Source organism: Megalops cyprinoides, chromosome 18, assembly GCF_013368585.1.
Source record: "Megalops cyprinoides isolate fMegCyp1 chromosome 18, fMegCyp1.pri, whole genome shotgun sequence".
In the NCBI taxonomy this organism is placed as follows: Eukaryota; Metazoa; Chordata; class Actinopteri; order Elopiformes; family Megalopidae; genus Megalops; species Megalops cyprinoides.
This window is the reverse complement of record NC_050600.1, coordinates 9,143,513-9,171,459: the sequence shown is the minus strand read 5'-3', so window position 1 is coordinate 9,171,459 and position 27,947 is coordinate 9,143,513. Positions and strand designations below refer to the sequence as shown.

The window sequence follows — 27,947 nt, the reverse complement described above, 5'->3', positions numbered from 1 at the left end:
TGGAATTGTCAGTTTGTTTGGCAGAATTAATGTCATACATACAACAAACAACATTAAAATGTTGGAAATAAGGGTAGTCATCAGGCAATCGTGTGCCAACGACATAAAGCGATGTTTTGAAAATGTTAATAGTTGCCAAAACATGTAACTGTTTTCGCCATACCATAAATTAGGTTCGAGTGATAAAACTAATAGCTACATGGACACATCCACACTTAAGCACAAAATGCCCAGGTGCCCCAATAATTTTGGACCCTAGTGTATATATATACATGTGCTTGGTCCATGTACAGCTAGAAACAGGCAGAAATGCAAAGTAACACTATTAATTCATATTAACTGACAGGAAGGAAAAGAGCTAAAAACAGCAGCTGCAGCTGAAGATCGGCTGCTACATCTATCAAATCTGTCGGGCTGTCTGCCTGAATCAGTACAATGTTTCTGAGCACTAAAACAGGAGAAAGCACTACAAATATGACTCAACGAGGTTCTCATTAGGACATTATCTCTGCACCTCCTCACGATTCTCTTGTTGGCAGCGCAAAGAAAGCAGGAGCACAAAGAATTCAGTTTATAACAATGTAATAGTGGCATTGGATGATCACACAATGGCACCAGTACCAAAACATGAAAAAGTGTCAAACAAACAAGAACTCTCAAATTTACAATTATTATCACAATTATTTTTTTTATTATTTTATCGTATTCCATGTATTTTATTATTATACAGTTATTACAATTATTGTTTATGTATCAAATGAAGCTCATATATTTACTGAATACATAAAGCTGGCTTACAAGCTCCGATTTAAATATACATAAACTGACGCATAACCAATACAATTGGCAGCACCTCTCCAAGAAATTTTAGCAACAACATGTATCCATGACTTGGCGGTTGTGACTGAATAAGGAGGAGATATGTTTGAAGTATTTGAAAACTGTGTTGACACGTATGGCTAGCTGTCCTACCTAATGCAAGAGTGCAGATGCCACGCTGAGATTCTTTCCATCACTGCAGTGTGACAGTTTTTGAACTGCAAAGCTCGTTTTCATGCCATTACAAGAAAGCTCAGGTTATTTAAAAGCACTGCTTGCAGGGCAACCATTTTTCTCATTCTGTTATTTACTGTTCTGTTACTCATTGTAACTTGTTTTCATAAAATGTGTTTTGCTGTGGTTTTTCTGGGGGTAATGAGACACTAAACTGGTATTATTGCAGTGAAAAGTTCTGTCACTGTGACAACTCTGCAGTGCAGTGAATAAGATTTTTAGAACAGAGGAGCAATAAATATTGAATTGATCAAGCTTTATAGTTAAATTGGGCCATTAATATTTCAGACCACTGTTTTGTCAAAATGCAACAAATTTCAAAGAAGCAGCTGCACTGCTGAAGTGAACATGAACAGTTTTCCCACAGTGCACTTACTTACATCAGGAGGTCGGCATCAGGAGGCATTAGCTGAGCGATTTCATGTCAACTCCAAATCAGTTACTGATCTCCTTTGGTTCACCAAAATTACATTACTAAATACTTCAAATGCCTCTGGTTTAACAACATCTTGAAACATGTGTATATCAAAACGAAGTCTGAATTAAATTTTGAAGTCTTTCTGATGAACGCAGATCGAAAATTAAACCCATGAATACTGTTTTTCCGTTCTCCGTTTACCGAACGGTCTCTCTGTACGAGTGGCATTCCAGGCTCGCAGTGCAGTAAGAAACGACAAGGCCTCTGTTTCTCAGCCCTGGGCATACAGTGTGAACCACGCCCATGGCTCCAGGCTCCAGGTGGGCCATCTGTTTGGAGGTTGGTAAATGCCCCTCTGAGGGGTAGTATATTACCCCAGGAGCCAGGGGTTGTCACACATGACAGGGGGGTCTCACAGTGGAAAATTGGCATTGCCAGAATTTCAGATGGTTCAGTAAATTGTGACAGACTGGAGGCTTGAAGGTTCAGCATTCTAACAGTAAGTGTGGGGGAGACAAAAAAAAAAAACAGTAAGACACCCCTAGATCACTTCATGTAAGACAAGAGGCATCACCAACACCAGGATACTGAAAAGTCACCTAAGGTTAACCAGTCTGCCTGTCTGTTGTTTGCATGCAGTGAGCACAGCTGCCACGGCCCTTAAGACTTCCTGATACAGTCTGTCCTGGCCAGGAGAGGAGCATTAACAGTTTTTCTGGAGAGTGAGATGTTGAAACAGTTTCTAAATTAAAGACAGACTTTTCAGAGAAGAGACAGAAAAGTCAGTTTGCTGATCACTCCCTAGTAAATAGTTGGAAATCTGCTTCCATACATTTAATGTAGGGCTGGCTTCCATTCACACTATGAACAATTTGCTTATTAGATAGCACATTATCAAATATACACACAGATGAAAGCAGTCACATCAGTGGATGGGCCTGCAAATTTCTTCAAAAGGACATGTTGCATCCAAAAGGAGAACTGAATAACAAAAACATTAACACCGCGGGTGGCATGGCTGTTACACCAAAACCCCTAACTCCATAGATTTAACAACTTAATAATGCTTACCAAACGTGAGAGTGGTACTCCAATTATGGAAGCACCAAAGTGAAATTTGAACTGATTATAGTGAATAGCTTAAGAGACTGGAAACCATTTCAGCAGGCACAGCAAGTGAGAGACTTTTTTTTTAAACAACGCCAAGATAAATAAAAGTGTGTGGAAAAAAGACAGTACGCTCTTGCAGCATTCTGTCAAAAGCAACCCAAATCCATTACATCCTTTCCACACTTAAATCATGCAATTACACAAAAATGGTCTTTAAAGTGTTTTTAAAGTGTCAAAGGCACTTCTTTGAATTTACACAACTTCAGAACACAAAAGGCAAATGCTAGGATAAGGAGTTGGGGAGCTTATTGTGGTGTCATAAGTCTTCCTTAAGAGAAAGCCAAGCACAATCATTGACTGCCACACTGCGCCTTATTAGAGAAAAAGCATCAACACATTTGCCACAGGTCAGGAAAAACTTGAAATGAATAACAAAAAAAAAAAAAAAAGCTGACTTCAAAGGGAGCCAGGCAGTGACGCACCGCGAGAAGCCGGGCGCGCCCCCGGGCGCAGTTTCCGGGCAAATTCCCGGCATTCGTATCGTTGCATCTCAGTGCGCTCGGAGCGCGCCCGGCTCCACCGCACTGCGCCGCCCCCCTGCACAGTCATCAGGGAGATTAACTCTGGGAGAATAACAGCAATTAGATTTATTTTCACTTCTAAGCCTATTAGGCCTCCGTCCAGCAGCTACTGTCCCCTCAGCTGAATTTAATTGTGTTTTTCTGCCCAGTGAACAGGACTTGTGGGTTGGGGGGGTGGAGGGGGTGGTGGTAAGTGCCCCCATGGCGGGGTGCGTGGGGGCGGGGCTCCAGGCCGGCTCTGCCTCGGGCCGTTCTAACCGATCCCCTCCTGGACTCCTGGGACGGCAAGCCTTTTTTTTTTTTTAACCCCTCCTGGGAAACTGACACCATCCTTAATCGTGTAAGTTTGTGTGCTGCCTCTTTCACGGGCGTGCTAATCCCATTACACGCAAATAAAGACGTAATCACACTTTATTCCCCTGTTCATTTGCAAGCCTCATCCCCCCCATTGTGAGGGAGTCTATTGAGCCACCGTTGAATGTGAGTGACTTTTCACTCTCCCTGCTGAGGCAGGGCCGAAATAAAGCAGAAAGAGCTGGGGGCCGAGGAAGTGATGCAGGTAAGGGGATCTCCTTAAAAATGCCCTTCCCGTCACTTATTAAACCAACATTTTATTCTCCTTTTCGCATATTTGATGATTTTATGTCTTCTTGTCTTTTTCACCAGGTAATAAAACTAAGGGGGCGGCGGGGGGAGTGGGGGGGCTTTAATATAAGGATACAGGGGCATTGTACTTCCCCAGAATCAGGTGAAAGACTGCCATTTCTCCTGTAAGGAAGGAAAATGTGTAGAGGAAATGTGCTGTACTGCCCGAGTGACACAAAAAATAAAGGCATTTTTTCATTTATGCTCCATGGTTATTTTTAAACCATATAATTTTGAAATTTCCATTTATTTTAAAATTATGTACTATTGATTATTGTTCAGTTTGTTGTTGGTCATTGGTTATTGCTTAATTCAACACTTAATTCAAGAGTACACCTTTCATGTAAGCCACAGAACTGGCCAGTGAAGCCAACTGAATTTAACTAAAATCTAAATGGAACTGAGTGACAAAGAGAGACTTCAGCTCACCATGACAATTTACAAATGTCAGAAGTCTTCTGTTTGTTCAATAATGCAAAAAATCAAAGAAAGAAATCAAACGTGTGTTCAACATGACTGCAGAGAGGTGAGTTAACAGTTATGCTAGCTGTCACGTTTCATTACTGCTCCACCTAATTAAAGTAATTAACATTTTTTTGTTGTTTTAAAGAATGTGCTTATAATGTAATGAAGCATATTCTGTTATCCCTGGGACTTATTTGTGCCTTTTTAACCTGATGTCTGTGAGGCTCTTCTGCAGTAGCACAAGTATAGCTTCAGAACAAACCTGTAACCTTTCTCAAAATATTATCAAGGTTAGGTTTGTACATGAGGAACTGATTAGTTATATTTTGTGCATATAGCATAAAAATATTGCGCATGGCATATTTTGATCAGCAACATTCACTCTGTTGCCTCATAAAGCCCAAGGCTCTTATCAGATTACCAGCATCACGGGGTTTTTAATTATATGCTTTAAATGGCCCTGGGTGATACGAAAATCAGTGCTGTCAATCACAAACCATCCTTTCCTCCAGACTCTGGTTCTCAAGATAATAAACGATACAAAATGAGGTCTGCCGCTGACAAGATTGTGGAGGTAAACCTATAGGCAATGACTAATATGGACAAGAGTTGCACTTTTCAAAAAATTGGAAATTTCATGTGTACAAGTATATAGATAACACTGGATGTATAGTGTGGGACACCAGTGAAGAATCAGACTGGTCAGAACTGGTTGTAAAGTGGTCATATTACATTTTGTAAGGGGCAGCAGTGTGGTGGCCGTTGTCACTCAGAGGTGAAAGGTCATGATTCTCTCACAGGGTGCATGGAAATGAGGCAATCTCCACAGGGCTGGGCTTGGTTTAACCTGCTTGACACAGCTCCCAAATCTCTCAAAAAAGACTCTGCCTGCGACGGTTCGTTTATGATGGTTTATGAAGGATTCTGAATTATGATGGTCCGTACCAGAATTACTGTAAAGTAAGTGATTTGGGGTTGTGCCCCTGGGTTGTCCATGAGTCCTTATGCATTTCTACCTTAGAAATTACCCAGTGACACAAAATGACAAAAATCAAACCAAGCTTGGAAACTGTATAGCCATATTCTGAGAAAAAAAAAATTATGGCTATTTTGAATAATCTAAAATATAAGATACTTTTGATATGCTTATAACACTTTCATGGTCACTGTATAATTGTATTTGTGTTATTTCATAGTTTTTGATGTCCTTACTATTGTTCTAAAAGGTAGAAAATAGTAAAAAATAAATAAAGAAAAAGTGTGTCCAAACATGACTCAGTGACATAGCTGACCTCATTCTAAAGCAATTAAGTTAATTAATACTTTATCCCATTTCAGGCTACATACTCTGAAATGCCACTCAGAAGGCCGTTCTCTATCTAAAGCATGGCTCGAGCTGTCAATCCTTAAGAGCCCTATAACATCCAACTGACTTGCAAAAAACTGTCAGACTGCCAAATCAGCTGTGTAAGTGGAACCACTCCTGATGTCAAGATGTTCTTCAGTCTCTCACCAAGCGCAGAGGACTGTGTTCAGAAAGCATTTTGTGTTAGATTACATAAAAGGCTTTTTTTCAGTCAGATCCACCAACCTCTATCCCCCCATCCACACACACACGCACACACACACATAGACACACATACGCACACGCACACACGCACACACACACACGCACACACACACACAAAATATACACGTCACTGGGACCTCATCCATCCCTCAAATCTCTGCTCAAAGAGGCTCAATGAGGAATTTATGAGAATCTTGGCAGGGTCCTGTCATCTCCTATTTCAACAACCTCTTAAAGCAACCAGTCAGGTGCCAATGACACCAGCATCTGGACAAGTCAACTCAATGTAACGGTGGCATACAACACCGGTATTTAGGAGTGAATGTTTATTTAACGTCATAGTTCAAAGAAAATCTTCTTTTGCCATGTTTCAAACAATCAAGTGACCATGTTTTAAATTGTGCTCCAACACCTGAGTACCTCTGCCAAGTCCTGAAAAGATACAGCTAGATATGCATTTAAACATTTTTTACAGCAAATAAGTATGTGGTTTGAACTTGAATATTAAATCTTCTAAAGAGGAGGTGCACCAGTGAGACAAGAGTGAATCTGAAATGATAAATCCTCTAAATTAAATACACATGCACACACATATTTTACTCAGCCAGCCACACACACACACACACACACACACACACACACACATACACGCAGCATTAAAACAGGGGCAAATAAAAAGGGTTTTCCATATCATATCAGAGCCACCAGGTCACCTCATTTATATGTATTGCAATTCACTGTGCACTCCACACCTGGTCTCTCCTGTCATAAACTCAAAACGCACACATATACATATACACATACAACACACACAATCATATATAATCCAATGTAACTTTACATTGATTTAGCATGACTGATGACAGAATATTGCTCTTTGTCTGCTTAATGTCCTTCCTTTGTTGCAGCTTTGTATTCCCCAGTCTGGGGCCCCTCCATCACATTATAACTGAGGCAGAATGAGACACAGCGGCACTTCAGGAAGGGACAATACAAGGGCTCTCCATCAGAATGGAAACCCAGCGAGACTTTTCTTCCTTTTTCTCATACTGTCCCAACACATTCCCAGCCACATCCATCAGCTCCCTCAGATTAACGCACTGTGAATTTACCGTTTGGATCGCTACCTTTGGGGGAAAAAAAAAAAAACACTCTCACACACTCAACCCATTTGAATACTACAACACGAGGGATGTCATTAAAATTGAAGAGTCCTTATCTTGTGCTTATCCTGCCCCCCACTCCAGCATTTCCTAACCCTGGTCCTGTGGGTACACCATTCATGCTGGTTATTGTTCCAGCTGAGCTCTCAATTAATTAGGTTTGATTGCATTGTTAATTGAACACCTCTGTATTTCACTATCTCTATCTGTTATACATTCCCTCTAACAGAAATGTGCTCTTGAAGGCATGTTTGTGTCCATATAAAGATGAAGCCCTTTATTTAACATAGTTTTGTTAATATCTGCCCCTTGAACAAATTCAAAGTAACTGTCTCAATTTTTTTATTCGATGTCCCAGTGAACACCCATATCCCATTTGTGCAGCGAAGATCAAACAGCAAAAACTTGTTGACTTGATGTCGGTGAAGATCAGCGTTCAGTTAACAGCTCAATCAAACCTCATTAATGGAGAACTCAGCTGGAACAAGCACAGTGACACTGTTTTATTACCCAATCATAAACCTGGCACTTACCGGGTGCATATCCTTTAAAAAAGGATGACCAATATTCAATTTTCCAGTTTTCAGGTGATATATGGTCCCAAGGTTTGATCAAATGATTTTTTATAAAAGCCTAACTTAATTTAAAACTTTATTTTATAAAAGCTTAAATACCGAGCACAAAACTGAACAGTAAGGGCTAGAATCTTAAGAGAGTAAACAGATGGGGATAAAACTAGAAAAGATGTTGCAATAGATATTATTTAGACAGAAATCGTAGCAAATTCAAACAGTCAGGTCAAACTTAAAACTACCTCCAGGTCCCTAACAGAAGGGGGCAGACAGATGTTTGTGCTGCAATTACATATCCATCTCGGGTTCTCACCTGACATAATTATGGTATAATTATACATAAACCTGCTCTTTCATGCCTTTTTGTGTCTCAACAGTTATTTCTCTTCCAGGACCTCACACACCTTCCCACCTACCGTTTACATTGGCGTCTCAGGTGCCATGTAGCATAGACTTCAACCACCATCTACATTTCACAAAACAAACAACATCCTTACAACTGCAGCTGGCATGGACCCCATGTTCAACAGCTTGGGTTGGAAGCATCAATGAAATGAAAGTCACTGTTCACTACCAAGGCAAATCTTTATGAATAAGCAAGAAATTATCAATCAAATTTTAAAATGAAATTATAGGTCAGATGTCCCTATATATGATGAACATTATTCAGCGGAACATAGTGAGGCCTTGGGAGTTTGACTGTTGTCAGCTCTCTGACATGAAACAAACACAGTTGACCATAAATGGCATACATATGAGTTCTCAGCCAACCATTTCACTAAAAATTCACACTGGAAACTAAAGCGCTTCTTAATGGCCGAACAAATAAATCCCTACATGTTTTACTTGGGGATTAGCGAGTGTATCTTTGTCTGCTTCGTCTGTTGTTTTCTCAGAGGCGAGGGCGAAAACATAATTAGTGTCGCCCTCTGACATCGACCGTCGGATTGTATTCTACCTCCGTGTGCGCCTCTGAGATTTTGAAACGTTCAATAAAAACAAGCAAGGCCCTCTGAAGTGATGTTTGCGTAGCCTCCGTGGCACCGTTTCACAGGGCGAGCGCGTCTCAGTCACTGGCCGCGGCTATAATTAGATACGCGCCCTTCATAACGGGCCCCCATGTTAATTGCCATGGGGTGTTTGGGGGGGGGGGGGGGGGGGGGCTGCTACGCAATTAAGATCAAAACGGCCTTCATTTCAGTTTTATCCAATTTTTTTAAGGATCAGGAGGATTGAGGATCAGGCCTCATGGCAGCAGAATTCTGTAATATGGTTAGGATCAGTGTTTAGTGAATGAGTCAGATGACATGACAACAACCATGACATTAAAAAAATAGCACTATTTTCTCTGAGAGGTCTATTTACCTCACAGGAGCAAAAAATGTGAGATCATCAAGGTCACTGTGATGGTTTGAAGGCTGTAGGCACACACTTACTCAAGTAAATTACACCAAAGAATGTGCTTATTCAAACTTATAATAATACTGCAGCAGCTTGTTTTTTATGGCATTTGATACCACTACTCACCTACTGAACAAGGGTTTTTACATATGAGTATCACTCATATGACTACTATTACTGTCAAACAATAGTAGGAGGAATAAACATTTGCCATAACCGTAATCAGCTTTTACATCTCAGCTGTCATGACAGAACTGTTTTAAAGCTGCGTGAACTGTGTTCATGCAATCTCAAGGCACACACAATATAAAAATGATTTAGTTACAAACATTTTTTAAGAGAGTGTAGCACAAAATGAGCTAACGCAAAGCCACAAAATGCTCTGACTTGATCTCTGTGCTCTTTTTTAGAGGCGAAGTTGGAGGCAGATGTATAAAAGGAACGCCTGCCATTCGGTTATGTACATAACCGGAGACATTAAGAGGCGGGATGCAAAGATATACACCGCACGTTGGCCTCCTCCTTCCGCTCCGCACGGAGCATCAAAGCCTCCATTGCCCTTATAAGGCCGTGACAGGGCCTTGGAAGAGTTGAGATACGCCAGCGTTTCCACTGTGCCGGTTCTGATGAGGCTGTGATTGCCTATCTGTCCTCTTCGGCGCGTTAACTGCGGTGGAAATGGGTTTACGGCTCCATGAAAAGGAGCGTGTCCGAATTCACTGGGAAGGGTGAATCAGCCACATTGGAATGGAGTGTTGCCTCTCCTGTTTCTGTGTTCCACATTCTAATCCTCAAATTTAAGAGAGGTTTCAGAGGACACGCGTCACAGTTATACTATAATAGAGCCATTCTCACCCCGCCTAAAAAATATTAGAACTTTCTTAATGTCTGCAAGCAATTAGCCTGTAGGTTTGATTGTTTTGGTGACCGGCTTTTCCCACAAACAATTAAACGTATTTGTTGAATGACATGTTAACTGCCTACGTGTATTGTTGCATGGTAATTAATGCTCTATTAACATCATCACATGATGTCATGTTAGAATGCTGCAATCCTCTCCTTAGAATTTTAAATTTCCTTTTTTTTAACTTGACTGGCATCAGGGTGTATGTTGCTGAAACATGCGTAATGCTTTGTGTTGAAATTAACATGAGGAAATGTGCTCATATGCGGTTGCTGTGCCAGGAACGGACAGGGTTCTGTTCAGAATGTAGTGTAATGAGTTGATGAGGACCACAGTCAAGAGCATGATAGAGAAACTGGCAAAGATCAACTCGGGAAAACAAAAACAAACCAAATATGACTCAGATTATCTTCTCTTGGGCCAAAGTCCATTTTCTCTGTGTAGTCACGCTCCCATGCTGTTAACAGTCTGCAACTGTCCATCACTAGATGGTTCATCCCCTCAGGTAAAAATGTACCATGTGTGTAAACTCGTCATTGAATGAAGAGGGACATGTGACCTGGGCTCATGTGACCACAGTCGACCGCAACCACACCACATTCCTGTTTCCTCTGGTCCTCCCACACAAAAAAAAACTGCCAAAACAAATTTGCTTCCTCTGTCCTCAGTTTAAGCATCCAGTTGAGAGAGACAGTCGATTTGTTTTGTGTCTGAGAAAAGGGTTTTTCCCCTCATTTCTTTGAATGAATCTGTAACGGGAAAGGACCATAACCAAAGAGCAGGCATCCCTGGTCTGCTTTCACTTAACCTTCACAGGGGAAAGGAAGCTGGGTTTCACAGGACTCCAAGTCCTAGTGAGAGTGGAACCAGCTCCTGTTTAAAGCCACTTTCACAGCTTTTTTTATTAAGTGTTAAAAGCTTCTGGTGATTCAGGCACTGGTTTAGCATGCACCATAAATATTTCCTGCAAGCTGCCTTCTCTTCTGGAACATGAACTGCAGGACCGGGAGGTTTTGGGTTATTGATCCACGGAGTCAAGGACTTTAACCGCAACATTAGGAATCAATCAGGACTTCAGGGATTCCATTCCGTCTGAATAAGCCCCACGCTGCCATCCCTGTAACCACTACTGGAAACCCTTCCAAGTTTGGAGTTCGTCAAACTGTGGCACATGTTAGTTCACTGCGAATCTGTACATATTTATGAGCTGCAATCCTGAAAGTACTCAATCAAGGCCACTGTGCCAATGCTGTGTCTTCATAAATATATACAAAACACACGTAAATGCGCACAGACACACACACACACACACACACACACACACACACTAGGGATCTGCTGAAAGTTTTAAGAACATTAAGAACTGCTGAAGGTGCTGTTGTTTTAAAGTTGGCTTTCTCCTGCAGTGGCAAGTGGTTCCCATTGCAGTTTCACAGAGTCCAGACACAAACAGTACCCCAGCAAAGGGCAGAGGCATAAATAAACAGCAGAATTTGTAAGACTGACTTTTGCAATTAGGGCTGTGAAAGAAAATATATCGAAGCGAAGCATTTAATAAGCCCCTTGTTAAACGCTCCTGCTCTTTAAACGAACCGATTTATTTCTCAAAAAACCGGACAAACACTTAAAGCGTTATATTTTACCATGTCCCGGGGGTAATTGAAGGGTAAGTTATGGAAAAAAAAGACTCCTTTATTTTTCACCAGCCTTAAATTCGGTCACAATTAATCTGCCCAATTTGATTATGAAGAGCACAAATTAAACAATAAAGAGCTGTCTAATGAGGAATTAATTCTAGGGAGCCGGAGGGGAGCGGGGCCGCGGGGAGGGTAATAGATTACGGCCCATGGCAGAAGGCGTCAGCTCATAAGGGAGACAAAGCACTCTTCCCTCCATGTGTGCCTGCACTGATAGTGCCTTCATCACAGATCACTAGATCCAGAAGCCATAACAGGGCTGTAATTGAAAGTGCCAAAATCAATAGCGCTGACAGGCTTAATTAAATTAAATAAGTCTCGCGGATGAGCTCAGCTTGCACGGCTGGCTTGGCCCACTTGACCCCAGTGTGTGTGTGTGTGTGTGTGTGTGTGTGCGCATAAATGCGTGGCTGTGGATGTGTGAATGTGTGTGTGTGTATGTGTTTGTATATGTATGTCAGTGTACACGTGTGTGTGTGCATACATGCATGACTGTGAATGTGTGTGTATGTATACATAAGCCAGTGTATTTGTGTGTGTGTGCATCAATGTGCAGCTATGAATGTGTGTGTTTGTGTGTGTGAGTGTGTGTTGGTACAGTGTGTTGTGCTTTTTTGCTTAAACATAAAGCTGTCCAAACTGTCCCAGCCATTTAAATGTAATTACACAAATGCTGTGGGAAACTTACCACACCCCTCATTGTGGGTTATAGGTTCAAACCCTAGGCAAGAAAGTGAAGTTTTACATATGAGCAAGCCACTTCCTGACAACATGAGAATAGCATTCATTATACAGATATCTATGGTGCATTTTATTTCATAGACTTCCCCTTTCCTCAGAGATTAAACTTTTTGGTACAGTTCTGGAGCAATTTTTTTTGCAGTTTTGGAACAGTCTCCTTGACTACCGATGGAAAAAAAATTTCAATATATGGCTACAACAGCAGTGACTTTTTCAATGTAGGCCTACTTTGGCTGCACATTAACAACCTGCTCAGCCCTTATGAGCCTGTCTGAGATCAGAGGCCTGCCGATATTGACCCAAATTCCAGCCGAATGCTCAGCATGTTTCCTGGGCAACAGATAGGCCAGAACCTGAAGGACACTGGCCGCGGTCCTGGAATACAAGCTGCCATGGAGTGGCCTACAACATAGTTCTGGGAGCAACTTATCTGGGGGAAAGGGTTGAGAGTTAAGAGGGACAGATCCCTGTTCGTTAACCCTGATCTGAGTATCTCTTGGAGCTCTGACCTTTGGATTTGCATTTTATAATGTTATTAATGTCAAACACAGCTTCTGGATCAAAGGTCATTCTTAACTTTGCCCCATAGTGGGTAACTCTTATCTCAGAGGGGAGCTTTGTGGATACATCACATAGAATAATTAAAACTTTTAAAACCACAGAAGCTGGGTACTGGAAGTAATGCAATTTATTTTCTTGGCAGATCGCCTTATCCAGTGCAAGTTACATAGCTTATATTTTACATATTATCCATTTGTACAGTTGGGCATTTTACTTGGGTTTCCACTCGGGTTAACTGCCTTTCTCAAGGGTGCAAGGAAGTGCACTAGCCAGGATTTGAACATGTAACACTTTGGACTGATGTAATGGGGTTCAAAGTGTTACCCACTACAGGTGCACCAAAACTGCACTGGTCAATGTTCAAGCACATCACTGTCACCAATTAGCTTGACTGATGTCATGACAGAATTACATCAACATCATTTGACCAACCATAGAACGGTTTGACATAGAGAGCATACGCTCCTGAATTTTTGAATAATAAGCATTTTACTGAATCTCAAGCTTTGTAAGTAAACTTTGACAGTGCTCAACTGAAACCAAAATGGAGACTGCCTGACAATGCACAGCACTTCACAAACTAGTGACAAGCATGTATTCCTCTGACAACAGAACTCACAAAGCAATCCAATCATAAAGGCAAGTGTCAGTGACCATCAAGAACACAGAAACTGACAGAAGTTACACATAGTTTCACTATTCTATCACATAAACCTTCCTTAGAATACAAATCCCACAGGACCCGCAGGAGGAGCAGAATTATTTAATATCAGGGAATTATAACTTTTTAATATTGCACAATCCCTTGTGAAGAAACCAGGCTCCCACAAGGCCACGGGATTCTCCATATTAAACTCAAGTCCGAGAAATGGGTTTTGAAACAGAATGTACTGTACTGCCCAATATTAAAATAGTCCCATTGCTACCACAACCACACACCCTCTTAATCATAATCCAAACGAACCACATCATTAACCTCTCTGCCTCTTGTCTCTCGTGTTTGTCGCTTGTTTTTCACTTCACCCTGTAAACAACCCATTCGGCTAATGCAGAGACACGTACTGGTTCTAATCTCAAGATTGCAGCACCACTAGCCTGTGAAGCAGGAGAGGCCCAACAGGTCTGGAGCAGGTCCATCTCTTCCTTCCAGCCCACAGACATAACGTGAGGCCTCTCATGGCCGGACGCGAGAGTTAAAATACACGCACAGCTCTTTTACTCAAAACACACAACACCCATGGCACCACCGCACTTGTTTTCACATCAAGCTGCCTGCGGAAAGAGGAGAGTCTAACTGCCTGTTTAGGTTTAAATTATTCCAGCAATGATCCCTGGAGGGAAGCAAAAACTCTTTTCTCATTTTTCCACTATTACTTATGGGTTTACATGACTGCTAACACGATGTATATCATCTCACACCAATTTGTTTCCAGAAGTTGACCTTTGAACGTGATGCACACAAGGGGGCTGGCTAGTCAAGGTGAAAAACTAAATTGAATTAATAATCAGCACCAAACTAAAGTAAAACACCAAATCAGCCGGTCAAGTCCTACCTCACTGCAGGTTTCCTTACACTTCAAGTAAGAAATTTAGTGTTGTTTTTCCCCCACACATTTTAATAGAATTCAGTGATTAGCCTATACAAAAAACATTTGTGAATGGAAAAAGTACCATTTGTATAAATTCGTTGCTCAATGTTATGAAGAAAGTGCAGTGTGGCTGGGCTGAATTAAGGCCATACTAAGCGCAATAGAAGAGCAAACCAAACTTCACCAACACAGCTCATTGAGCACTGCCTAAACGATTACACATCAAACAGAAATTGTATGGCAAACCACATATATTATTTCCACTAACAACCCTAGCTACTCTTTAATGTACAGGTCTATCAAATGGAATAGCACAGAAGGCAAGCAAGTCAAGGTGGAGAGATCATTTCTTGCTATCTAACACTTAGCTCACATCTAGACAGCATCCAAAGAGAAACGTCCCAAGCTTCACATGATAGCACTTAAGCGTCATAATGAATACTGCCAATCTGACATTGTTAGTCAAACACATGAGAACAAAATGAAAGAATGAGGATGGTTTTGGAAGGGGAGTTAACACTGGGGCCGGGGGGAGACATACCTACAAGGGTCGGAGTCAGTATTACAGAGTTTACAACAACAACCACAAATTAGCACAAATTCCGCTCTAATCCAGCCACGGCCTACTTTGTGTGCGGTTCTCTCACTTTTCTCTCACTCACCGTTAAATCTCTGGAGGATCCCAGGACTTTACACAGATTTTTCCAGCCTTTGGGAACATGAAAAGGGAGAAAATATCACCTGTAGCCAAACCCATGCCCTCATAATTTTGGGCTTTGCCAACATTTAGAGGATTAGGCTGTGAGAGCAGTTGGAGGCCGGGGCAGACAGGTGATGGACATCTTGTTGGGTAATGGTGAGACCCCTCAGCTCCTGAAACAACTAGTTGCAGACTGCTGAGGCTTTCAAGATTAAACTGGAGCCAACCCTGCTCCTCCGTGATCTGCAGGATAGGGACAGACGAGCCTTTTTTTCTTTGGTGATGCCTGTGTTTTGCTTTCCAGAGCCTCTTGTGCACTCCGCCCAACCTTTACAGAGGGCAAAAGGCTTTGTATATAACACGCCACAGAGAGAGCTACTGTTGCATCGCTCCGCTGGAATGCCCAGACAAAATTCTAACGCCAATAATTGCCTCTCCGACGTTTTCGTACAAAGAAAGTGTTGGTCTCCCAAACCGTCTGGAATTATTTGGCTGTAATTGTTCGAATGTCTCAAGCACTCTCTCAAGTAAAAGACGGAAAATTAGAGGTTATTTTCTAAACGGAGTAGGGCAACGTCTGCGACAGCAAAATTGATTTAGTAACGCTGACGTTAATGAGTGGTTCCTTTTATTAAGTTCCAGTATTTGCGTCACTTTTATATTTACCGTTTATTATATACCTATATAGCTCATGAAATATATATAATATCGCATTGCAACTGTCCTAAAAAAACTATTACATAAAAGATGAATACATAATATCCCGAAATGGGACGCTATGTGATTTTGATGCTTATTCATAATACCTGTTGATTTGTTTGAAAATATTTTATTAGTAACGATCGTGACTGTCAATGAAAAGTAACCTATGTTGCAAGACACATTTTGCGTTTTCAAGGATGTGCAGCCACTGACAGCATTTTTATCATTCAAAGTAAGTGTGTTGTTTTTTTTCGTTGAAAGAACTTCTGAGTTCAATAAACGAGCAAAGAAAGATGATACCTTCATGTGTAAAATTATAGTTCCTAAGATATCAGACAGACAGGCATACAGACAGGCAGACAGATAGATATAGATACAACAACTTGTCAAGTCAGTAACAACAAACGAACAATGCGCAGTCACGACCACTTTTCGATGCGCGCGCGCACACACACACACAGATTTATACATAAACACACACACACATCTTCCTCAATACTCAACAACTCCACAAGAGTTTTGCCCAGCCACAGTTTTTAATCAAAAAGGGAAAACTGTGGTTTCATCACAATTATTTAACACTAAATATGTACCGCAATTATTGAATATTTTCAAGCTATTTAACTGATGTCGGGGGGAATTAATCAATTGCCATTGAGCCGAAACCTGAATCTTACGCAGCCCAACCAAAAATTGAAACGTATCAATTTTTGGTTGGGCTGCGTAAGATAAAAAGTTAAGGAATTTTCGGGCGTACAAGAAAGCATGTATATATTATGATTTATAGAATACAACAGTTTTGCAGCAGTAGAATACTTTAATAATAATAACGCATACTTATTATTGTTGTTGTTATTGTTACTGTTCGTTATCCTAAATGGAGCTGTTTGCTTCAAGTAACGTTTCGTTTTTTTTACCCCCACATATGACAAGGCTATTTGTTTAATTTCGTGAAAACATATTTGTTTAACAGGAGAGGCGACATTCTGAAGGCGCACCATAAGTCATTGCCTTTAGTCGATTTCCTTACTCCATTGTCTCTCTGGGGTGATTTGTTACTGAAGCTTTAGCTTGTTATGCGCTTATTAAGCATCTCATTACGCATCTATTTGGTTCTTAATCGGAGGGTTCACTCAACGCTCGAGAACACTGGGTAATATTTCCACTTATTAAAGCATGTAATGGTTTCATCCTCGTTGGTAAATCAAACTATTTGCCTGCTTTATATCCCATTAAGCAGCCCAGTGGATTATATTTAATTTTATTAAAATGCTTTATGTGTAATGACCTGAGAAAAATAGGGTTCGCTAATTAAATCTGGTGCGGGCACATCAGTTATTTCAACGGCTTTTGAATGAGGCTGGGAATGTTGTAATTCATAAAGACTAATGCTATATTATCTTATATTTACAGAATTTAAATAACGTCCCATTCAGAGTGGGGGTATCGGCTTCGAGCCTATAAATTTATTTCCCTCAAGGTGTCAGTTAGAGGTCACATTATGACAGATCATTATAGATTCTCAGAACCGACATACACCCATATCCTATGTTTTAAAAACATCCCGTCGCTTGCACGTGCGTGTGTGCCTACTGCTAACATCATTCTACTGAGTGCAACAAAATCGAAGATCATCATGCCTAATATGTACTGTTTTCTGTACATATTACACAGATCCTTGGTGGGACATTGGTGTATTCATTCGGCGTGAATCTCCGAATCATCTTCTGGAAACAAGCAGTCCTGGAAATTTTCTTTGATGAGAAAGCAAAAACGCAGATCCGCGCACCGAAGAGAGGCTGGCAACGGTGTAATAGATGCATTCTAATGCAAACGACATGGACAATTATTTTGTGCTGTCAGTTTGAAACACAACTTAATTACTATGTATAAATCAAAACAGCAAACACCTGTGATGTAAGTGCGCGTGCATGTGTGTGTGTATGCACGTGTGCGAATAACTGATACTGAATTATAGAATGAAATGATTTGAGAGCCTATATAGTGCTTTTAAGCAAAAGCGTAATTGGAGTATGCTCGTCATAAAATCGCAGTCTTGAATAACGCCCTGAACGAACTTTTCGAACACTTTCATCGCTTTAACAGTATTGTTATCAATGTGTGACATAATATGTTAAGAGACGTCAAATGAGAAAGAGACGACAAACATGCGCAGTGCATGAGGGGAATTCTCGACAATATATTTTTACTTTTGGAGAGACAGGCGGATGATTACATAGATCACAATATATCCGAATTATAATCTCACCGTTTCTCGTTAATTTATCCCAATGTGAAGTTGGCTCGAAACCTCCGGCTTGACTTGATAAAAAGGTGCTCGGGGTGACCGTATTCGGATTCATCTCCACTCGAAACGGTGACGAGGAGGACAGTGGCGTTCTGAGCCCTGGGAAAATCGTGCGAGCTCAACTTTACTGGTCTGCAAAACTGCGGTTAGGAAATGCGCTCTACGGATAAATGTGGGTAATCTTTACCTGTGACAGTCTACATCAGTCTTCTGTCCTCCGACAATAAATGTCACAATCTGGTACATTGTTAATCGGAATTCCTTTACCTTCGTAACTAAATAGAAAAAACTAAATTTAAAGTATTACTACTGTTAATAATAATAATAATAATAGGCCTTATAATAATAACGCTATATTTGTCACTCTGTCAGAGAACCTCCACGTACAAATTTAAATCGTTCATGCCTGTGAGTTATTATTGAGTCTGGGAGAGGGAGATATATTATTTAAACTGTTTATTCATTCTTGCCCTGTGCAAAATTTTGTCTGTTACATTTTCTGTTACAGGAACAGACGTTAACGAGCAGAGCCAGAGTTGTGCTGACTCCATATTGACGGACACCTAGATTTCGCTATGATAGCACTACCGTCCGAAATAACTGGTTAATGTACGATTCTTTCATTACTCAGATAAGTGTCATGCTATTGCCTGTATCTGCGCAGGAGAAGAACGATCCGCTCCCTCTCATGCTCCAGTGGCTCTAGAATGGTAGAGCGAAGCACGATTCGACACGAAACGGACATGTCAAGGTGCTGACTGCACCATCAGATAGCAGAACTGCTGGTGATTACCTGATCTCCGCTGACCCACGTGCGTTTAATGAGTGTTGTAAAGTGTGCTGCCAGTTCAATAAGTCTACCTGAATGCATTTAAAGTAACAACACCATCTGAATATGACATATTCATGACTAAAACTACACATTATTAATTAAACATACAATGTTTTTTAAAAACTACACATCATTTAAAACACATTGTACGTTTAATTTGCATTTTTCTGTATCCCCAATAACTTGGAAATGTTTGCAAAGGAGGAAGCAAGTGGCGTTTGTGTTTTACACATTTAACAGTTATATATTTTTTGTAAATATGGTGTTCGAAGGGCAAAAGTAGATTTAAACCAGAGTTGTATAATCCTGTAAGTTTCAGTCATATTTCCACTGTGTCCCACGGCAACTACCGTGGAAGTAGGCTACGTCAGGCAGGACTGTATACCCCGTGAGAAGATACATAGAAGGGCGGTGAGCGGCTCCTTTCATGCACTCTCCCCCAGTTGAATGGCTACCCACGAACAACTTACCAGAGCCTCCAAACATTTGTACAGAGTCACAGCAATATTTCATTGAATAATTCACAGTATATGCCTACTGAGCGCACTTTAAAAGACTTTAGAGTCGTGACCGTCAAATTCTCCTCTTCCACGGGACCATTCTCGGCCCTCGCGTCTGTGTAGCACGAGGCAACTAAATGAGGAATGAACAAAATTTGCACTCGCTTTATGGCATATGCAAATTATACCTTAACGTGCACAGGGCACACTGCATATGGTGATACATTAATACTTGAAACTGTTTCTTTTCAAGATTTCAAAGTGTCGCTAAAATGCAACATAGAATGTGGATTTGTACATTACTTAATTTTGCAAGCGTGTCGTGCTCCCTTGAGGTTATTTGACTTCACAAAATTTAACTTGTTAAATTTACATTTGTTACATAATTTGTGAACCTCAGCAATAAATATTACTGCCAGTAAATCTTCATATGAAGTAGAAATAAAATTATTTGTTCGCTGGAGTAACAAGTTGGAGTAAGCGAATCATTTGTATTGATATTAGCTCTGATTTAATGTAGACGAGTCTAATATGGCGAGGCCACATTTAGAAATCCCTAAATGATATAGCTGGCTAAGGCCCACAGTCAATGTAATCGCAACACATTTTGTATTCATATATAAACTTTTTCTCATTCATTTCAGCGACAGTTGAATTAATAATGATGTGCAAATAACATAATATGCTTATATAAATTTCTCCAAGTTTAGGACAAAGCCAACTGGTCATCATTTTGTCTTTGGGGCCGATTCAATCGAAAGGCTAAGGCAAAAGTTATGCATTTTGTTATCACTCTCCTACAGGCTGTGCAAGTCATAAGCGAAACATTACCACTTTAAATTACTTGTTCATTTACTGTTCTATTGAGACGCCCTTCGGTAAAAGTAATTGAGCGATAAAATACCTTGTCAGTAATGGATTCGAGACAGCCATTGCCAAACTCAAAAACCATACAGTCTTTCTCTCTCTCTCCCACACACACACACACACACACACACACACGCACACACACACAAACAATTATTTGCAATACACCTGTCTTTAAGGGCTAAGTGAGTGACATGATACGCAACCTCAAACACGAAACACACCAATGACTATGTCCAAATACGTTCACTTCTTTTGAAGATATTCTCCCATTGATTCCTATTTCTGTCCATAACAGGTTAAATTCTGACTCAACCCTTCGCAAAATTCTAACTGAACACAAACATTCTGCGGTGACAGTGATCTAAGCAGTCGTCTAACTTGTGCAATTTCCATTTTCTGTTTGAGAGCAAGTATGGTTGCTTTTCTAAACTCGGTGTTGGCTAGTTAGCAGCATAATAACCCCTTTTATTAATTATAGAGAACTGTGCCAGTGAAAAAGACTGCGCTTGCCACGGAACTGCCAACCATGCCAAGACTTTTAGGCAAGTCGAAGAGCCGTGGAGTCTGCATGACATCTTGAAGCTTAAATAACCGTAAGGCATTGTTACTCTCTGGCAGCAAAGTGCCTCGTTACGGCTGATTGGGCTAATTGCTTTGAAATAGGATATATTATCTGTAATTATAGAGATCTTGGAGGAGACGGCCGGCCTTTCCTTTCATCTTTTTCAAGTGCATCATAATGTCGCGATCAAATTAATTTCGGCCACTCGAAATAGTGCATTCCTTCGAGGACTACGCATCACGACCTCTTAAAGAGACAGTAACTGCGTCCTGAAGAAAATGTTCCCCCTGTTCTTCAAGCGAAGTTATTATTCTGAATATTTTCACGCGAGTGTTTTCTCGAATATCGGACATATACATGAACTTTTGCAGTAGTTTAGAAATATCGGAAACGAATCGATTTATTTTATTTTGCTGCTGTTATTACTGCAACCATTAATTACTTTATCAGCTAAAATGTTCGTTATCGGCAACAAAATTGTTTAAGAAATTCTGCTCGAATAAATCAAAACCTTGAAGCGCGGTCCAAATTGTGCACATTACAAACGTTTCGCAAATCAGGCCTCTAGATTTAATAAGACACATGTGTGTTCATAAAACTGACTATGGCTGTTATGAAGTCATTTAGATTTCACTTTCACAGAGGGCAAACATTTCTGCCTGAAACGTCGTTTGATATCCACCAGGCCCTTTAAGTCTTTAAAGTCAAAATTGACAGACTTTGCATGAAAAGGGTTAAGACAACTTTCAGTGCGAGGACGACAAAGGGTCTTTGTCCCGCGACTCTGCCTCCTGACTCCGTATCAAAGGTAGAGTTTATAAAGTTAAACAAAGCTCCGACGTGGCTTATAGTTGTTTTGTATCACAGTTCAACCCTCATTTGTTGCCTCGAGATTAAAATAAAACGGTATGGTAATCGTCTTTTCCGTGGCACATTCATTACTTTAAAAAGGCTGTGTTTGGGATGCTAATTGCCCCCAACATTGTTTTCCAGCGCCAGTCTTCCTCTGTTCCCAACGCAAATAAACTGAGGTAAACACGGACTATGCCGAGTACCCTTGGGCACGTCGAAGTGGAATTTCGCATAGAATTTCCCTTTTAAAGTTTCTTTCAGAGGTCTTAAACTTTATCCTTAATCCAGCGCTGAGAGTCGCAAAAAGGCGTACGTTTTAGAACGGATGCCGTCGCCATCCAGACGCGTTAATATGTTTCGTGTGTGCATATTTGTGTTTATGCAGACCATTTTACGAGTGCATGTTCGAGAATGCATAAGTGCGCGCGGGCAGAAGCTCGTCGGGGGACTCACTTCAAACAGACCTGTTAGTTATGAGATCTCAGGACATCAAAGACCGCGAGGGGGTGAACACACACTGCTACTCATTTTATGTAATAGGCTTTAAGTGTTTCCAAACTTAATTGCAGATTTATTTCTTCTGAGCGCCGGATGTGAAATTAAGGAAATGCTAAATTACAGTTTGCGTGTAATTTTATATCAGTTACAACCAATTACTGTTTACCAAAAGAGAAAAAATAGTAATGCAAGCATGTGGGTCTCACGCATTCCACAGCACTGTAAATCTACGAATTCAACGGTGTGTGTGTTTTTATTTATATATATATATATATGCGCGCAAAACAAGCACTGCATAACATTGCATTCCATTGCTGAAAGCACCGCGCATGTTTGTCCAAAGGAATCCTTTTCTTTCGGGGTGCTCTCATGATGACTAGTGGGGGGTACTGACCTTTTTCTTTGAGCATTATTAAACTAGTCCATATGAAAAAAAAGTTGGAAAATGGCGTGCGATCGGCTGAGAAAGCTAATTTTTCAGGCTGAATAGCCTAATGTCTCAGGGCTAGGGCGGGCAGGAGAAGGCGGGTTGCTCTCTTGATGCGGGTTAAAGTTTTTCAATAGTCTCCCTGAAGTAGTGCGCTTTGATCAGACCGCTGCTGGCGCCTAAAAACAACATAACTTGTCTGCCTATTAGAGGGACTGACTAATCGTGACAGATTGTTTATACTTAGCAATTAGCAATGCAGACGCTTCCCAGAGAAGGCACTAAATCCAGAAAGAGGGGGAATAGTTATTACTTTCCATGCGTCTCGGTGCACATTAATTTTTGATTTTATTATATTTGATAAGAACTGAAAAGATGTCTTGTATGAAATGTTGCTTGTCGTCTTTTTCTTCCTCTAGTGCAGAAAAAATGTGCATGGTTTAGATTGCGACATTTTAAAATATTTTTCTGGTTATGAGGAGGAGATCAAATTAGAACCACCCAGCTTTAAATTTATGTACTTTTCCTCTGAAAATGGCTATAATTTCGCGTTCTCCCTGCTATTTCTTCAGACCCAATGTCGATTTACCAAACATGTTTCTATCAAGATAACGATGATAAGTTTAAAATATATGTCTGGGGTGCACAGTTTAATACGGCATTCTCCCCATGTAACCCCCACCCCCTTTCTTGAGTGCACATAATTTCTGATTTTAATGGATCTAGTCAAAGGGAAAAAATCCCAATGATCCCTCCTCCAAGCCCGATAATTACCCCTAAATGACTGCAATGGCTTGTGTGTTTCTACGTGATTAGAGCCCTCCAGCTATCAATAAACTTTTCTCAGCAAGGGGCCGATCACATTAAAGAAAACCGTAAACACTGAGAAACCTGCATCTACACTCGAAATGTTTTCAGTGTTTAAATTAAAAAAAAAAAAAAATATATATATATATATATATATATATATATATATATATATATATATATATATATATATTATATATGTCACAAATACAAATCAAGTAACAATGGGAGCGAATATCCGGCGTCCAAAATAAAAATTAGTCAACATAAAATGGTAAAAATTAATATCACTACCACTACTACTGATCACAGTGACACCGAAGTCGACAAGTCTGCATAACGTAGGCCTTTCATGGAACACTGCAAAGAGGCCAAGTTTCACACAGCAACAGTGTATTTGTTTCCAAACATACATTTTGTTTATTCCCAAATGCAAAATGCAACTTAATTGTTTACATTCTCTCAGCCGGCAAATAACACTGGAGTCCTAGCTGACAGTCCGAACAGACCTGAGGGCGAATGGAATCTCAACGTCCCACCCATCTCGACGCTGATTGGGTGGTGTCGTTCTTCAGTCTGCCTTATTAGAAGGTCTTGCTACAGTGTTTCAATAAACGTGACAATGCTGTAAGTGCAGAAGGACCTTGGCTTTCCTGGTGTTCCCGATTTGCGATTCCAACCTGGTACCGGCAACTTCAGGAGAGACCGCCTCTGTATGGCCCCAGGTGCTGCTATGTCTTCTTTACAGATTGGCTTGAAAGCTGAAGATACTTCACGTGCAATTATCAACGGAAGAAGCGACATGCAGACTAATCTAAACATGGCAGGCGAAGAGGAGACGGAGAAGCCAAAAGTTGCTATCCTTCCGTTCAGTGTCGAAGCTCTGATGGCCGATAGGAAACCGAGCAGGGACTTGTCAAATACAGAAGGAACGTCCGTCGCCGGAACGTCTCACGCGCACAGTCCGAGAATGGGTTCCCTAACTGGCCCAGATACCGCGGTCTCGCCTCTGGCCATCAGCTCGCCCTTCTCGGTGGGAGGAATAATGGCAATGCAAGAGGATGCACTTGTCAAATCGGAGAGCCCGGAAAGGCAAGAGCGCAGTTCTTGGATACAAAGTCCCCGGTTCTCTCCTCCTCCTTCCAGTAAGTTGTTTGTTCAAACAAACTTTTCAATCTTTTTAACAAAACTGGTCTTGGACCAAGTAAAAACGTTATAGCTAGTCGATGAAACTTTTGTTTCATCAAACAAAGGTTGTTCAAAACGTCTTTTCATTAAGGTCAGTTAAGTTGTCTGTCTAGGTAGGATAATATATTTGGCTGATTCCGCTGATTCCGCTAATGCTGTTGATTCTAATTATGAAACGGACGTGTGCTTGAGGCGCATGGCTATCGTATCGAGATGCGACTCTTTGAGATTCTTGAAAAACGTTTTGTACAAAATTCACAAGTGATTCACAAGTGGATCACTTGTGATTTAGGGATGTAACAAACTGCTTACGAAATATAGTGGGTTGCATTACTCATTACCAAATTGCCGGTTGTGCATATCTGAAGTTTAACCATATGAAACGCTGAGGTTTATTGTCTCTCTGTGGTCATTTTAGGAAGGCTCAGCCCGCCTGCCTGTCCCCTGAGAAAACACAAAACCAACAGAAAGCCCAGGACGCCGTTCACCACGTCGCAGCTCCTCGCGCTGGAGAGAAAGTTTCGCCAGAAACAGTACCTGTCCATCGCCGAGCGCGCAGAGTTCTCCAGCTCGCTCAACCTGACAGAGACGCAGGTCAAAATCTGGTTCCAGAACAGAAGGGCAAAAGCCAAGAGGCTACAAGAGGCCGAACTAGAAAAACTGAAAATGGCAGCCAAACCTATGCTGCCCCCAGCGTTTGGGATTTCTTTTCCCCTCGGCGCCCACGTCCCAGCATCTTACGGAACATCGCACCCCTTTCAACGACACTCCTTGCCCGTGTCTCCAGTTGGACTTTATGCCGCTCATGTTGGATACAGCATGTATCACTTGGCGTAAAGGGAAGGCCTTGCTCGCATTGACGTCTTCGACATACTCCCAGTCACATCTCAAACTACTTACGTAAACAGAGGAGTGTAAGGCAAAGGAAAAAAAGACTTTCGAGTGTTATACCACGTATGTAATATTATTGGATCAGTAGTCTAATGCTGGACTAAGTAGTAAGAGGAAAGTTAATGTTGGCTTCAACAGGTTCTTAAGTTACCCTGACATAGCGTACCTGTAATGGCCGTGGCTGACCATGACGTGTTTAACCGAAGCAGAATCTGCTCACTCCTTTGGGTGGTCATTCTCTCCGGCTGATATTTTATAATGACACTGATATACCTGTAGCCAAACAATGGCGCATCACCAGTATTCAATGGCGATACGAACCAACAAGCTTTAGAAACCCCAGGTAGGTTGGGTTCTTTCACCACTAATGAAGGTTTCTCCTTACACTCAAAAATTGCCGAGTCAAGACATTAATTTTATTTGCATTGAAACTATTGCAAGAAAAAAGTGTGGGTTTCTGAATTTGATGACAAGTAGATGAATGCTCTTTGCTAAATGCCAAGATCATAGCATCTTAATTTAACAGCACTGTCTGTTGTTTAGTGGTTCCCTTCGGAAGGGATTTGTGTACTGTAATATACTGTATATTTGCAAAAATATCATCATTTATATTATGAATATATTTGTTAAATAAATTAACAATAAAATGTTTATTCTTTTTCATTATGTAGTTGTCCTCGTTGATTGCAAGAGATTCCCGGCGTCTGTTCATTTGATCATGATGTATAAAACAAAATTGACATGAACAATTGTAATTCGTTTGACACCTTCTTGTTCAGTATGCATTACAACGTTTATACTCCAATGCCAACTGCAGCATTTGAGTATAACTAGTACGTTGTGTCGAAATTATGTCGGAACATTTCTAGGACGGCACTGACTTTTCATTCAAAATTTCAGATACTGACTATTAGAAAATAAATTAGGAAACTCACATTGTTTTCTTTATACATATACCGCACTGCGTGAGTTCATTATTACTATTACTAGTAATATACAACTACATGTAGGCCTAAATATATTTATGTAAACCTCAACATGTTGAGATAAATGTGTACTGTATTTCAACACAAGCACATTTGGAAGGTAAAAATTGCATTTATATGGCTGAGGTACCAATTCTTTCAGTTCTTAGTTACTTCGTTTTAAGAATAGATGTGTAATGCATTTTAGCCAAATCAAACGCCACAGAGGTGACGACATATGGACAACTAAAAATCTGAGATATATCATGTTGAAATGTGGTTGTTATTGTGGAAAACATATCATTACATGACAAAAGAAATTAGGCTTAAATAATAATAACAATAATAAAAATTAGTTTATTTTTTACGTATTATGTTTGTCGAGAATGTCGAATGATGTTAGCTTTGCGGTTAGACTGAACAATCCACCCTGAGTGCGAAAGGTGGATGACATGCAAATATAAACAAAACCTTATTTATTCCAACATAAACATTACACACTTAAATGAAAGTGCGTTCATTTATTATGAAAAGTTCATCAACTCGTGAACACGAATTTTAAATGTAATCAGTTATTACAGAGGCGTTTCAGTCTACGTACTTCATCAATCTGTGTAAATACTGAAATATTATACACTAATACAGATGTACATAATCTTTGCACTTAAATGCACTAGTATTACTGTAGTGCATTTGCACTGGATATTTTTACAAATGAGCAGCTAACGTTTAGCTATTGCAGTGTATGTGTTAGATTGTGTTTTTAAATTGTCATATATCATTTCAGTGAACTAAACCCGGAATGTATTTCTACAGCTGTTACCTATTGCTTTGAAATAACCTCCTTAGATTTTTTTGGCGCCGGGCAACCTCGGTGGGACCCACATCTACCAACCATCAGCTGTCGGACTTCCAAAATCAGTTAAATAAGAGATTTGATCGAGGCCTGAATTGGTCTAAAATTATTAGGTTTGAATCTCATTACACCCTCATTAAGGCATTAAATTACACAGGTGATACTTGATGCATTTTGGAGGAGTAGCTTCAAGTCTTTTTTATTCCTATGCCGTTTTACACAGAGGAAAGAGCGATATTGCCTGTCGTACATTCCTCGGCAGGTCACGGAAAACGTTTCTTTAAAACAGTTTCTGTTCCTACTGTTACCGAAGCCTGGCGTAACAAAACAGGAAACGAATATGAAAGAATTGCACCCCACTGAACGTTTTACAGGCTCGGTTTCACCCATTCCTATCGCAGGGGCTGAAGTTAAATTGGAGTAAAATAATTGCTATAATGAGCAAAGGCAATCTTCCCCAGACATACGTTGGCTCCAGTAAGACTGTAGCTGCAGGCAAAAACAGAAGTTTTTTTATCA

General features: G+C 40.6%; 1 protein-coding gene across 1 annotated transcript; it reads left to right on the top strand.

The window, feature by feature from the left end:
• Window positions 1-24,154: 24,154 nt before the first annotated feature.
• msx1a (muscle segment homeobox 1a) lies at window positions 24,155-26,133 on the top strand. Its single transcript, XM_036551508.1, has 2 exons — window positions 24,155-24,673; window positions 25,135-26,133. The coding sequence occupies exons 1-2, from the start codon at window positions 24,244-24,246 to the stop codon at window positions 25,551-25,553; spliced, it is 849 nt and encodes a 282-aa protein (XP_036407401.1). The 5' UTR covers window positions 24,155-24,243; the 3' UTR covers window positions 25,554-26,133.
• Window positions 26,134-27,947: the final 1,814 nt, after the last annotated feature.

Bases quoted from the DNA above. Each gene is read 5' to 3' on its own strand.
- msx1a (XM_036551508.1), top strand. From the start codon at position 24,244: ATGGCCCCAGGTGCTGCTATGTCTTCTTTACAGATTGGCTTGAAAGCT. The intron at 24,674-25,134 runs GTAAGTTGTTTG...TGGTCATTTTAG, and splicing joins GTTCTCTCCTCCTCCTTCCA to GAAGGCTCAGCCCGCCTGCC.